At 43.8% G+C, this 12063-nt stretch overlaps 7 protein-coding genes across 7 annotated transcripts; 4 read left to right on the top strand and 3 right to left on the bottom strand.

The window, feature by feature from the left end:
• Positions 1-1030: 1030 nt before the first annotated feature.
• O0I10_003332 (uncharacterized protein) lies at positions 1031-1593 on the top strand (the record flags this gene model as incomplete). The annotated part of the gene is made up of 3 exons (XM_058483403.1): positions 1031-1097; positions 1162-1334; positions 1408-1593. The coding sequence occupies 3 exons, from the start codon at positions 1031-1033 to the stop codon at positions 1591-1593; spliced, it is 426 nt and encodes a 141-aa protein (XP_058346022.1).
• A 616-nt stretch (positions 1594-2209) lies between these two features.
• Positions 2210-3514, top strand: O0I10_003331 (uncharacterized protein; the record flags this gene model as incomplete). Its single annotated transcript, XM_058483402.1, has 8 exons — positions 2210-2313; positions 2393-2442; positions 2520-2638; positions 2701-2839; positions 2901-3093; positions 3158-3207; positions 3275-3321; positions 3374-3514. The coding sequence occupies 8 exons, from the start codon at positions 2210-2212 to the stop codon at positions 3512-3514; spliced, it is 843 nt and encodes a 280-aa protein (XP_058346021.1).
• Positions 3515-3713: 199 nt separating this feature from the next.
• On the top strand, positions 3714-5183 carry O0I10_003330 (uncharacterized protein; the record flags this gene model as incomplete). Its single annotated transcript, XM_058483401.1, has 3 exons — positions 3714-3789; positions 3846-4161; positions 4232-5183. 3 exons carry the CDS (start codon positions 3714-3716, stop codon positions 5181-5183), a joined length of 1344 nt encoding a protein of 447 aa, XP_058346020.1.
• A 96-nt stretch (positions 5184-5279) lies between these two features.
• Positions 5280-6901, bottom strand: O0I10_003329 (uncharacterized protein; the record flags this gene model as incomplete). The annotated part of the gene is made up of 6 exons (XM_058483400.1): positions 5280-5387; positions 5442-6285; positions 6345-6411; positions 6489-6616; positions 6677-6717; positions 6773-6901. The coding sequence occupies 6 exons, from the start codon at positions 6899-6901 to the stop codon at positions 5280-5282; spliced, it is 1317 nt and encodes a 438-aa protein (XP_058346019.1).
• Positions 6902-7269: 368 nt separating this feature from the next.
• O0I10_003328 (60S ribosomal protein L23) lies at positions 7270-7763 on the top strand (the record flags this gene model as incomplete). The annotated part of the gene is made up of 3 exons (XM_058483399.1): positions 7270-7450; positions 7505-7599; positions 7662-7763. The coding sequence occupies 3 exons, from the start codon at positions 7270-7272 to the stop codon at positions 7761-7763; spliced, it is 378 nt and encodes a 125-aa protein (XP_058346018.1).
• A 225-nt stretch (positions 7764-7988) lies between these two features.
• On the bottom strand, positions 7989-9350 carry O0I10_003327 (uncharacterized protein; the record flags this gene model as incomplete). The annotated part of the gene is made up of 2 exons (XM_058483398.1): positions 7989-8543; positions 8610-9350. The coding sequence occupies 2 exons, from the start codon at positions 9348-9350 to the stop codon at positions 7989-7991; spliced, it is 1296 nt and encodes a 431-aa protein (XP_058346017.1).
• A 1205-nt stretch (positions 9351-10555) lies between these two features.
• Positions 10556-11773, bottom strand: O0I10_003326 (uncharacterized protein; the record flags this gene model as incomplete). The annotated part of the gene is made up of 4 exons (XM_058483397.1): positions 10556-10833; positions 10915-11209; positions 11318-11404; positions 11480-11773. The coding sequence occupies 4 exons, from the start codon at positions 11771-11773 to the stop codon at positions 10556-10558; spliced, it is 954 nt and encodes a 317-aa protein (XP_058346016.1).
• Positions 11774-12063: the final 290 nt, after the last annotated feature.

The raw sequence follows: 12063 nt of genomic DNA, 5'->3' as shown, positions 1-12063 counted from the left end.
TCCCGGATCCCCCTTTGATTCCCTCTTGTAAAACACACATACACCCTCTTGTTCAACTTGTACTCATCCCGTTGATAAGATAGGCTACTTTTATGATAGGCTTCCCCAAGTTGGTCATTGAACAATCCCTACAAATGGGGTCCGTGCGACAAGGATAAAACTTTTTTATTTCAGCTTGTCTCTGAATGACTCATTCAGGGCACTGGTGGCTTGCGACTCCGCATGCTGCTACTGCTGCTACTGTGTTGCTGGTTCGCTTGTTGGATACTTATTCTTGGGACACACATACGTATGCAGCTGCCCTTGCTTTGGATCAACCAAACTTACAAACAAGTCCCATTCCCTCTATCATGTCTTGTTTCTCCTGATGTATCTATCTTACAGAACATAGACATTGTTATCAGCAATAAACATAAACATAGGGCGCCACATGCATATACAATACGCCAACAACAACTATATCGCTTCAAAAGGGAGGAGAAAGAGAGAGAGAGATCCAAAAACACGCCATACGTTGCACTTCGTTTCATAAATGGTCACCGTATTTTAGTATGTGTATGTATCCTTTCTGCAAGTATCGGCTTACTGTATAAACAACTGCATCCCCCACCCATAAGTCAGCAATAGCACGTCAAACTTAGCACCATCCCATTCTTTATACTGATCTCAATTTGGACATTACTATGCATCGTCTTTTTATTGTGTGCTTATTAAACGCTGAAGGATTGAATCACGTGGCTATGATATGTTAGGGAGCGTTGCTTGGATACCATCATGGATACCATTTCATAAAAGAGGATCATCCCATGATGGTTAGGATTGAACATCTTGTAACTCTCTTGAAGCATATGTAGATACCCTTTTAGCTGCATGTTGTTAGGGTGATAATAAGAAGCGATTCATGCGTGTGATGGGGGATGATGGTATGTCACTGGTAGAGTTGTCGGTGTCTTATTCCCTCTTCTTGGTCTCTGCCTGAATTACTTGTTCTTTTTACCACATAGACACACACCCACACACATCCCGCGACATGTCCGAGAATGCACCCAGCCAAACCCTCTACCTCAGAAATCTGCCATACAAGATCAATATGGATGGCAAGTAGATCAGTGGTCGATAGCTCGATCAAGGCAAACACAACTAACATCCATCTTTCACTAGAGCTAAGAGCCTCATTGTACGCACTCTTCATTACACACGGCACGATCTTGGACATTGTTACCAAAAAGTCCAGCGAGATGCGTGAACAAGCCTTTATTGTATACGACAACGTCGCGTCTGCTACTGCTGCTTTGAGAAGTTTGCAAAATACCAATTTCTACAATAAGCCTATGGTAAGCAGGATGCTGCTATCTACCTACGTTTCTGTTGCTCGTGTACTAATTGGTATCTTTCTCTTGCTAATAGAGCATTGAATATGCAAAGACAAAGTCCAATGCTGTAGCCAAGCTCGATGGCACCTATCGCCTACCATCACTGGACAAGAACAAATCATCCACAGCCCTTGGAAAGCGTAGTCAGGCAGATGAAGAAAAGGAAAACAGCACTCCCATGAAGATGGCACGGCAGGATGAGGATAGCGATGATGAGTAGAATAGTGGGTTCTATCAATTGCATATAAAAAAAGGATTTTGATGTGGTATACACTGTTATTGATTGAAAGTGGAAGAGTGGATCATTCACTTGGGATGAGGAGATCCGTTGCTTGATGGTTTACGTGTCAAGCGTGAAGATGTATATACATTGAGCTATTGACTGCACCCATAAGTAAGATCATTGATCCAGCAGCAGTTATCTCTTCCAATGGGCCATCCAACATCCTTGTTTATGATCGAAATCACCCATCACGTATATAAAGGTTGGCTATATAGAGTCGTGCTCGATCCATGGTTTCTAGATCCCATATAACTTATGCTCCCTTTAACATTTGATAGAGGCATTATTGGTAAAACGAACATACAATCAAATGTAATGCGACGAACAATAAAGTAAAGCGAACAATCCATCGATCTTTATTAGGGCATATGGGGTAGCAACAGCAGCCTTTTGGCCACCAGCGAGAAAGTGTGCACTGCAATGCATGTGTCTCAAGCACCAAAGCATATGATTGGCTATCGATTTGAAAACAACTGGCTGAGGTAGACTGGGATTTCAAGTGCTTCTTTTCCTTTGGCAACCCACCCACCCTCTTCTTCAGCAGCACCTTAATATGGATTTTGGAGGAGCATACGGCAGCTTGGGTGGTCCCAACATTACCATCAACAGCCTCACAAGAGACAAGATTTCTTTTATTCTAAGTGATACCGATTTAAGGTGAGGACCAGTGGCATTACGCGTATGGATCATGGGAGAGAGCGAGAGATCGTCTTTGACTAATGCATCCTCGACCTAGTGTTGCCAATGCGTTACGTCGAGTCATGATTGCAGAGGTGCCGACTGTAGGTCTGTATTAGCAATGACCATACGAGCATATGAGATATGGATATCATCCTTACGCTGTTTTCTTTGTGGTATGTTAGCCATCGATATGGTCGAATTTGAGACGAATACAACTGTTCTTGCCGACGAGTTCCTTTCACATCGACTTGGTATGGTGCCTATCGATAGTCGCGATGTCGAAAAGTTGAGATACACCAGAGTAGGCCCCTTTTTTCATTTTATCTATGCATTGGATGATGCTGATACGGGTTCTTTGTTTAGGATTGTACTTGCTCTCAATACTGCCCTGAATGCTCTGTTGAATTGACAATGCATGTCAAATGTACCGATGATCGAACAAAATACGTCACGAGTCGAGATCTGATATCATCCAATCCATCCTTTGTTCCTGTTATACAAGGTCAGTTGATAACAAGAATGACATGAAGGCGCCGATTGCTGACAAATACATGATGAAATAGATAAGGATGACCCAGGTGTATTGCTAGCCAAGTTACGCAAGGGCCACGAGCTTAAACTCAAGTGTATTGCAAAGAAAGGAGTAGCAAAGGAGCATGCTAAATGGAGTCCGGTCTGTGGTGTGGCTTTCGAATATGATCCTTACAATAAGCTGCGGCATACCCAGTATTGGTTTGAGGAGAGTGAAAAGGAATGGTAAGTATTGGAGGAGGAGGATTGAAAAAAGAAGGGGAGTCATTCATATCATGGGATAATATAGGCCATTGAGTCACAATGCAAAGTATGAAGATCCACCCGATCCTGAAGCACGTAAGTATAATGGAAATGTGTGGATGGCGTAGGGATAGCAATGTCTAACTCAAACAACAAATAATAGCCTTTGATTACAATGCAAAACCCGATCGATTTTATTTTGAAGCAGAGGTAAGACAAAGAAAGAGTCGGATGACAAAGAGACTGAGTGCTGTTGTTGTAGACTGTTGGATCATTATCACCTGATGAAGTTGTGACCATGGCACTCAAGACGCTGGTTGATAAGCTGGCCTATGTACAAATGCAGATTCAAGAAGAGGTGGATACGAAGGATCAAGATAATGTGAATGCATGGAATTTCTAGATGATAAAAGGTTGATGTTGTCTCATAATAAATGTTGTCTGAAATTGGGATATTGGACTCTTTTGGATCGACAGCTTGTGTCACCTTGAAAGAAAGGGAACCGTTATTCGCCCTCAAAGCATTTTATTAATAGAACTTGCTCTCTTTCTTTTCCTCTCTTTACTACCCAATATTATAACCTAACGTTTGGCCACGAGCGATGGCGAGGCTTACTATAGACACCCTAGAGAACACCACTAGACCCTTTGTCTTTTGCTTTTATGTATCAGGCCATGGTAAGCCCTAGTCCTTTTTTATTCAACGCACTCCTCAAGCTAATGTAGAATAAAAGGATGGGGACATGCCACACGGGCCAACCAGATCATTACCGACATTCTTGCTCTTCCAGCAAAGCACACTGTCCACGTCATTTCCAATGCTTCCGATTTCATCTTTCAAGGCGTGATGGAGGTGGGTGCCATATACCGACAAGCTGATATCGATGCTGGCGTGGTGCAACCTCTTGCTTATACTGTGGATCGTCACCAAACGATAAGCAACCTACGACTCTTCCTGGAGCGACGACCAGAGACCTTGGAGGCTGAAGTAGAATGGCTCAAACAAGTGGGAGCAGATTGTGTTGTGTGTGATGCTCCTTTCCTTCCTTGGTAAGTTACAATTGGACATAGATGGATATATGCAGGTTTATTGATACATTCGTTTCCAATCATCATCTAGTGCGGCAGCTGCCATGGCAGGTATTCCTGCTGCCATAGCAAGTAATTTCACTTTCGATGAGGTGTACAATGGACTATGTGAAGGAGACGAATTGGATAAGGAGATCCGAGAAATGGTGGAAAAAACGATCTTGGATTATCAATGTGCCGACTTGCTGATACGTCTACCAGGTGCCATTCGCATCCCATCATTTGACGACACCGAGAACCTGGTACCCCGCACCCCAATTACTGGATCATTTCCTGTCCGAAAAGGCGTTGTCAATGGCAAGATGCAGCTACCATGTACAAGTGCATCCAACGTAGTCACCAGTGATAAGAAGCGTCTTATGGAACGTCGCATTGTGGATATACCCTTAGTCTTTCGCAAGTATCGGCATGAGCGGAAACAAGTACTGGAAGGATTGGGGATTCCATCGTCAGTATACGAGACACACAAGATCCTTCTTTTGTCTTTTGGTGGTCAAGCATTAGGTAAAGGTGGATGGGTGGATCCACTTCCTCAAGGATGGATTTGTATCGTTTGCTGTGCTCCTGATGGCGTTGAATTGCCCCGCAACTTTTATCGTGCATCACGTGATGCTTATGTACCGGACTTGACCAATGCAGCCGACGTTGTCCTTGGGAAACTTGGATATGGCACATGCAGCGAATGTATTGGACATGGCACACCTTTTGTATACGTTCCACGACCACAATTTATTGAAGAATATGGACTTCTCAAGTTAATGCAAGATCAAGGCAGCGCTGTTGAACTAAAGCGAGAGGATTTCGAAGCTGGATATTGGGGTGAAGCTATAGAAGAGGCAGCTACTTTATCCGGTCGATGCGAGGAACCAGAAAGATTGGTAGCACACAATGGTGGTCCTATTGCAGCAAAGACATTAGAGCAATTTGTGATCGAATGGCGACTTGCATCAACACGTCAATTACACAATGTCACTGAAGAATGAACCCTTAGATATACCCAACCCTTCCTTCCTTTCCTCCCACCCCCTGTTTTGTCGTCATAAAACAATTCCTCATAGATCAAGACACGCTGTTCATGTTTATTGGGGGTACCGTAATGGGATTTGCTTGCCCTTGTTGGTGGTGGTGGTGGATGGTCTGTCATTTCGATAGCGATCATATAAAGTATCTAGGAAGGATGGATCGTTCTATATCATATCTTTAGTGGAATGAACCTTCACTCTCTTTTATGGGACATTTACCTTGACCATGTTCAAGAATTGTTGAATAAATTCAGGCTTGGAAAGTGTAGGTTGTCCTTCTTGCATACGACGATCCAATTCAGTTTGCGTCAAATCCATAACTTGTTGCGATGTCAATGGTGGAGCATTGCTTAGAGGCGATGAATAATTACCACCCACAGCAGCAGCACCAGCAGGTGATGGCCAAGGACGATTACCCAAAAGATATGGCGAGTTACGAGGTGATGATGTGGATGAAACAGGCACAGGACCATTCGAGCCACCTCCTTGAAGAGCTTGTAAAAGTGAAGCAGTCTTTTGTGGAGATGCAGCAGCAGCTGGATGAAGCGATGAACCAGGGAATAGTGATTTGGCTAATTCACCATCAGCAGTGGAAGATGTAGGAGGTGGTGGAGGTTGAGTTGGCGGTGGTGGAGGACGCATAGGCGATGATTGATGCTGTGGATACATCATTGGATACTCATTAACATGTGCTGCTGCAGCTGCCATATCTTCCATAGGATTAGGATAAGGATGATGAGGATGAGGATGATGATGGTAAGGCTGTGATGGTGGTGGAGGAGGTGGAGGAGGATGTCCACCAAACATCATTGGCGGTGGTTGTGAATAATGATTGTTGCTATGATTCATGGGTGGTTGAGGTGGTTGTGGCATTTGTTGTTGTTGCTTCACACCTTGATCATCTGTTGCCTTGTTGGGTTGCAATAACTTCAATAGTTCCGATGCATGTTGCTGTTGCTGATTCTCGGGTTTTGGTTCATTTGCTGGTGATTGTGGTGTAATCGTTGTTGCCCTTCCGAAAAACTTGAGAATGTCGACTTGGTCTTGTTCTTGTTTGCGTAACCTAGGATACCGGCATAAAGCAATCAATCATACATAGTAATTGGATCAAAGGATACTTACTGCAATATACGATCCACAAATCTTTGCCTGTCCTTCTCTTCAAATAACCATAAACCGCATGCCTTGCCTAGCATATGCCACCAACATGTTAGGGCAAACGCCAAAAGGAGATAGTAGCCACCTCTTTTCCTTAAAATCTCGAACCTTCACTCGTCTGGCACATGACAAATTCCTCATTCAAACTGATATCCACAATGTCGCTTAAATATAGCCAAAAGTTATCCATGCTGATCCGATTAAGTATGCATAATGCGTATTTCGGTGACGTGTCTCTATGAATGAAAAGGCCCATTGTTCAGTATCCAAGACCATCATGATAAAAGGATAGTTACCTATGCACTAAGAATAAGACACCTTCCATTCCCATCTTGTCCTGCACAAGAGATAAATAAGGCGATCCCAGTCGATGAGAGGAATGGGATACTTACCCAACCGTTCTTGTCTCTTATGAATTTATAAACAACAGCATGGGGTGATTGGTCGCAAATGTCGCTGATGGAAGGGTCGTGTCGTTTAAGGACGGTGAGATTGAGTTTTGCACGTTCCTCCAAGTCCATTGTATATGTGTGGGAGAGGGTGAAAGAAACAGAGGAGAGAGAGCAACGCGTGTATGTGCGTATTACACTCTGGCTTTAAGATACCGCTTCTATTATTGGCTAATTGCGGACGTGTGCTGGTTCTCGCGACCGACTTGTGCAGTACGACCTCCAAGTTGTAAGCTCCTTCTCTCTTTTTTCCCGACAACTCATCATGCCAAAGGGCAAGTAATCATTTCCAATATCGAAAGGAGGAGAGGGTGGATGAATGGATGAATGAATGGATGAATAGATGAATGGATGGATGAATTACGATCAAGATGAACATCGATTAACACCTCTTTTATTATCCCTCAACAACAGTTAGCATTTCCGGCACCAAGTACCGCATGACTCTCGGTTTGCCCACTGGCGCTGTCATGAACTGCGCTGATAACAGTGGTGCCAAGAACCTCTACGTTATTGCCGTCCGCAACATCAAGGGTCACTTGAATCGTCTTCCTGCTGCTGGCGCTGGTGACATGATTGTCGCTTCCGTCAAGAAGGGCAAGCCTGAATTGAGAAAGAAGGGTAAATAGCATCCTACCAATCATAAGCTATCTCTAACATACCTACTCATTCTAGTCATGCCTGCTGTCGTTGTCCGTCAACGTCGTGCCTGGCGCCGTCGCGATGGTGTCTTCCTTTACTTTGAGGATAACGCCGGTGTCATTGTCAACGTAAGTTTCCTTGGATACATGGTTGCTATGATATGATACTCAACTCTTTTTATATACTATAGCCCAAGGGTGAAATGAAGGGTTCCGCCATCACTGGTCCCGTTGCCAAGGAATGTGCTGATTTGTGGCCCCGTATCGCCTCTGCTGCTGGTACCGTCGTCTAAAGTACACATCTCATTCGCTCATCCCATGTTGTCCTCTCTTTTATAAAAAAAAGTTGAACACTTTTGGCTCCCAAATACTGTTTTGACATATGAATCGACTCGACTTTGTGATGCAATCTTTTGAGAATAAGAGTGATACGACGAAAGCATCATCAGCAACAAACGATTGACAGCATACGAATGATGATTAGGATGGGGGTGATAAGTCGTTTATTATTACAACATTCAAACGAGCAACGCTGACAAAACTGCAGCTGCAGCCAAAATGATATTCTCGGGAGATGTCATCGAAGCTGATGATTCTTCATCTTCTTTGCTCGAGGAAGCTTTGTTGGAAACTGATGTTGCTGTGCTCGATGATTCATGTGACAAGGAACTTGATGATGGGTTCTTCTTAGAGGAAGTGCTGTTGGTGGATGATGTATTGGTAGCCTTGGCAAATGTGGGGAAGGTCACGGTCTTTTCCATGTAGGGATGAGTGATGTTCATGCACGTGGCAACATCAACAACATGCTTGTAATTCTTTTTGATCTTGGGAAGATACTCCATAGCGAGATTCATGGTCGTAGCATCAATTTCATGCTGAAGAACAATGTTGCCATGCTTGGCATAGGTGCCATTCTTGCCCATCTTGATGAAATCTTCATAATGCTTCTTGACAGTGGACATGGGTTCTTCAGCACCAGCAGCCCAATCATCGGTATCGAGATCCCAAAGGATAGTGGTCAAGTTCAATTGAGTGGCAATCCAACGAACACGATCATCAACATCACCAAAGGCCTATATCCCAATGATGGAGTTGATGTTAGTATACGTTTCAAATGATACATTACTATGATCACTTACAGGTCGCCAATGACGAGGCGTAATACCAGTTACCATCTTAATGGCCTTTTGGGTGTAATAGAGTTCAGCAAGTACTTCTTCGTTACTCAAAGTAGTCATCATTTGGTGAGACCAAGTGTGTTGGGCGATATGATGACCATCCTTGACACCACGCATAGCACCATAAGGCCAATTAATTACGTTGGATCCGATGTAAAACATGGTTGCCTTGAGCTTCATGTCTTGCTGCAAAAAGTCATAGAACGCATTGTGAGAGCAATTAGGGCCATCATCAAAAGTCAAACCCCAAGTTTCTGGTTCAGGGCAATGATAGATATCAGCATTGATACCCTTATGCTTTGGCTTGGTGCATGTAGTAGCTGACCACCAGCAATCGGGATCTTCAGGATTATAGCCGGTCATGTTGACGCCACCATCAGGTGTCAATTGACGCACTGGGATATCAGGCATCGATTTCCAAGGGATTGACTTGTACAACGCAGTAAATTCGGCACTCTTGTCCATGCCATTGCTAGTGGCTACTTCCCATGTGGTTGGCCATTCCTTGGGATCGAATTCAAAGGAGCTAGATGCATCGTACGCTGTACATTGTGTGGTTTCATCATGCGAGGTGGTTTGCTTGATCTTAGGAAGAGTGATTTTGGTAGGATCCACCTTGGAGGACCAGGATTCCCAATACTCGGCAGCGTTCGCCATTGGTGCTGCCACAGCGAGGGCAATGGCAAGATACTTTGCAATCATGTAAAGAATGGAAGGGGGTAAACGTTCAATTGATAAATGAAAGGAAAGGTGGTGGTGATGGTGGTGGTAAATACAACCTGTAATCAAATGATAATGATCAAGATGCCCGCCTTTTATTGAGGAGCGGAAGTAGTGGTATACCCGGTCAGCGCAATATAGTCTTGTGTCACGGTAACGTAGCCGTTTACCAGGTACAGTGCTACTGTCATTTTCCTACTTGGGATAAAAGCGACATGTCTTTTACCATACACGTTCTTTTTTCCTTTGACTCTGACACACAGCCTGCCGTACCACGCGTACATATTATCAAAATAAGCTCAATGGAATTCCAATATATCAAATTTTTTGATTGATCTCGTGTATACAGCGCAGATTTGCCAGAAAACGGTAAATTATGTGCATGGATGGAATAGTAGTGGTTGCCATGGTAACATGAAATGGGTCGTAATAACACAACATCATATCTTAATACAAAGCTTGGTGTGTGTATGATTGTAAATCCAATCCATCAAGTTTGCCTGCCATGTGTCCTTTGGACAATGAGCTCTACCATTACGTGATGGCGCCATTCATTCCTTACATAAATCAAGCATGTATTAATGACGTCAAGTTCTGCCCAATAGTAGCTCGTCGACAACGTGTATGAGAAGGGATGTCTCATTGTGAACAAGCCATGGCATTTTGTGTATACGATACAGCCCTTAACCCTGTTTGGCTATGGTCCGTGCTAGTGTGCATCACCCTAGTTTGACTTTTCGAATAAACGTGACATGTAAGGTTATGCTATCAATGATGTCATTCGCAGCCCATAGAGCAGGTATGATGTCCATATATTGACAAATGCCTCAAAACCATTACCATCCTCCTCCAGCTGATTGATGCAAACGTTTCTAATATGCAGCTGCATGTATTCTAGTGAAGAAATGAGCGAGAACAAAAAAGGGGATGGGTAAGCAAGAAGGAAGATGTCTCGATAAGGCAAGGACCTGCCATAGGCCCGATCGATAGAATGAAGAAAGAGGTAGAAAAAAGGAGATTGAGAAGAGGATTGTGTGTACATAAATAGCTGGTACGATCAAAAGTGGGGGTTGTTGTTGTTGTTGTTGTTGTATGCAAAGAGAGAGAGAGACAAAGAAATCGAGTGGCTGGTGTATGAGTTACATCGATGAATGCAATATCCCATGGATATGATTTTGTATGTGCGTTTAATGATATTCGATGACCTTGTAGGGGTTGCCGGTTTTTTCCAAAAGCGCCCTCCAGTACGATTCAATGTCGTATTTAAAGTTGTAATCACCACCATACTCGCATTCAAGCATGTTCTTGGGGATGTAATCACCAATGTGCACCCATTCATTCTTCAAGCCCTTGGTATCATCTTTGGTACGCTTTTCATCATCGTATACAAACTTGATCTTTGCTTTGGTGACAGGATCCATAAAAGGCGAGATGAGCTTGAATGTGGTGAAGAAGAACCATGGGGCTAACAAGCAAACAAATTATGAGCATACGCTTTTGAACCAGCAACCCATTTTTATTCCTACAAACGCCCAAAGTCACTTACATTTAACAACAAACGCAATGCCGAGTCTTTCAGGATAATGATTGCTGAGGATATCCAAGAACTTTTTGCATGTAGCCACACTTGGGTTGTGTGCATAAGCAGAATCCTTGAAGTCAACGATGATAGCAATGTTTTCAACCTTGGCAGGCATAAGACGGATGCCACGTTCCAAGCAATAGACAATGTGCTTGACTTGGCGCTCGTTGTCCTTGGAGTTTTGAAGTCGGGGTCGCATGATCCAAATGGGACGACCAGCATTGTCGAAACCATCAAAGTACATTTTACCCGTTTCAGCCTATATGAGCATAAACATGACGTTGAGTTGACTCCCAATTTACAACTTGCCGCCAAAATCTCACGCACCGCACACACTCATTTTATCTCCTAACCCCTTGCTTTTTACCTCTGGCTTAATGTATTCAGGATCCAACTCGTCTGGGCGATAATCACGACGCCACTTGATGGTATTCTCCAACATGTTTTTTGCCGCCTATTTTACCGCATGAGTATAGGTACAAAGCTTGGGATTCAGCGTGCATGACCAAATCGAGGTTGTTATTGTTACCTCATAATCCCATTTACGTGCTCGCATATAGCGCTTCAAGGTGCCATCAGTGACAAAACCTCTCTCACTCGGGTAATATTCATGATCCTTGGGAAGCATGATGCCTTCAATATACTCTCGCAATTGGTCAAGCTTTTGCTGCTGCGACTCATCCAATGCTGGTGGTAGGCTGGGGCTATAGTCAGCTGGCGGGGTAAGGATGGGCTCGTGCGTCACTGGTCCATTATCGACCACTTTGGGCTCGCTATTGTTAACGTTTGCAGCAGAGTTTGACTTGAAACGGAATACGTTCATGGTATGTGAGTGAGAGAGAAGAGTGGAAAAAAAGAAGAAAGGAAGGTGGAGATGCACTAGAAACCCTCTCGGGTAAAAAAAAGTTGAGTTTTCGGCCTTTGTGACGATCGGCACCGGGCCGCCCATTATCATCAATCATAGCTTCAATTCGGTTTGCTAGTTTACCCGTGTTTGGAAAAGACCGTGGTTTACCAGGGCACGAGGCTGATTGTTCTCATTTCACCGGCGCATGGCGCCGAAACAATTAGAAGAATGTACTTGCTTTCCAGCATCAAAAGCTAACATTCCCG

This window comes from Lichtheimia ornata (genome assembly GCF_029851405.1).
Source record: "Lichtheimia ornata isolate CBS 291.66 chromosome Unknown scaffold00010, whole genome shotgun sequence".
In the NCBI taxonomy this organism is placed as follows: Eukaryota; Fungi; Mucoromycota; class Mucoromycetes; order Mucorales; family Lichtheimiaceae; genus Lichtheimia; species Lichtheimia ornata.
The sequence above is the reverse complement of the archived record's forward strand: the minus strand, read 5'-3'. Positions and strand labels throughout refer to the sequence as shown.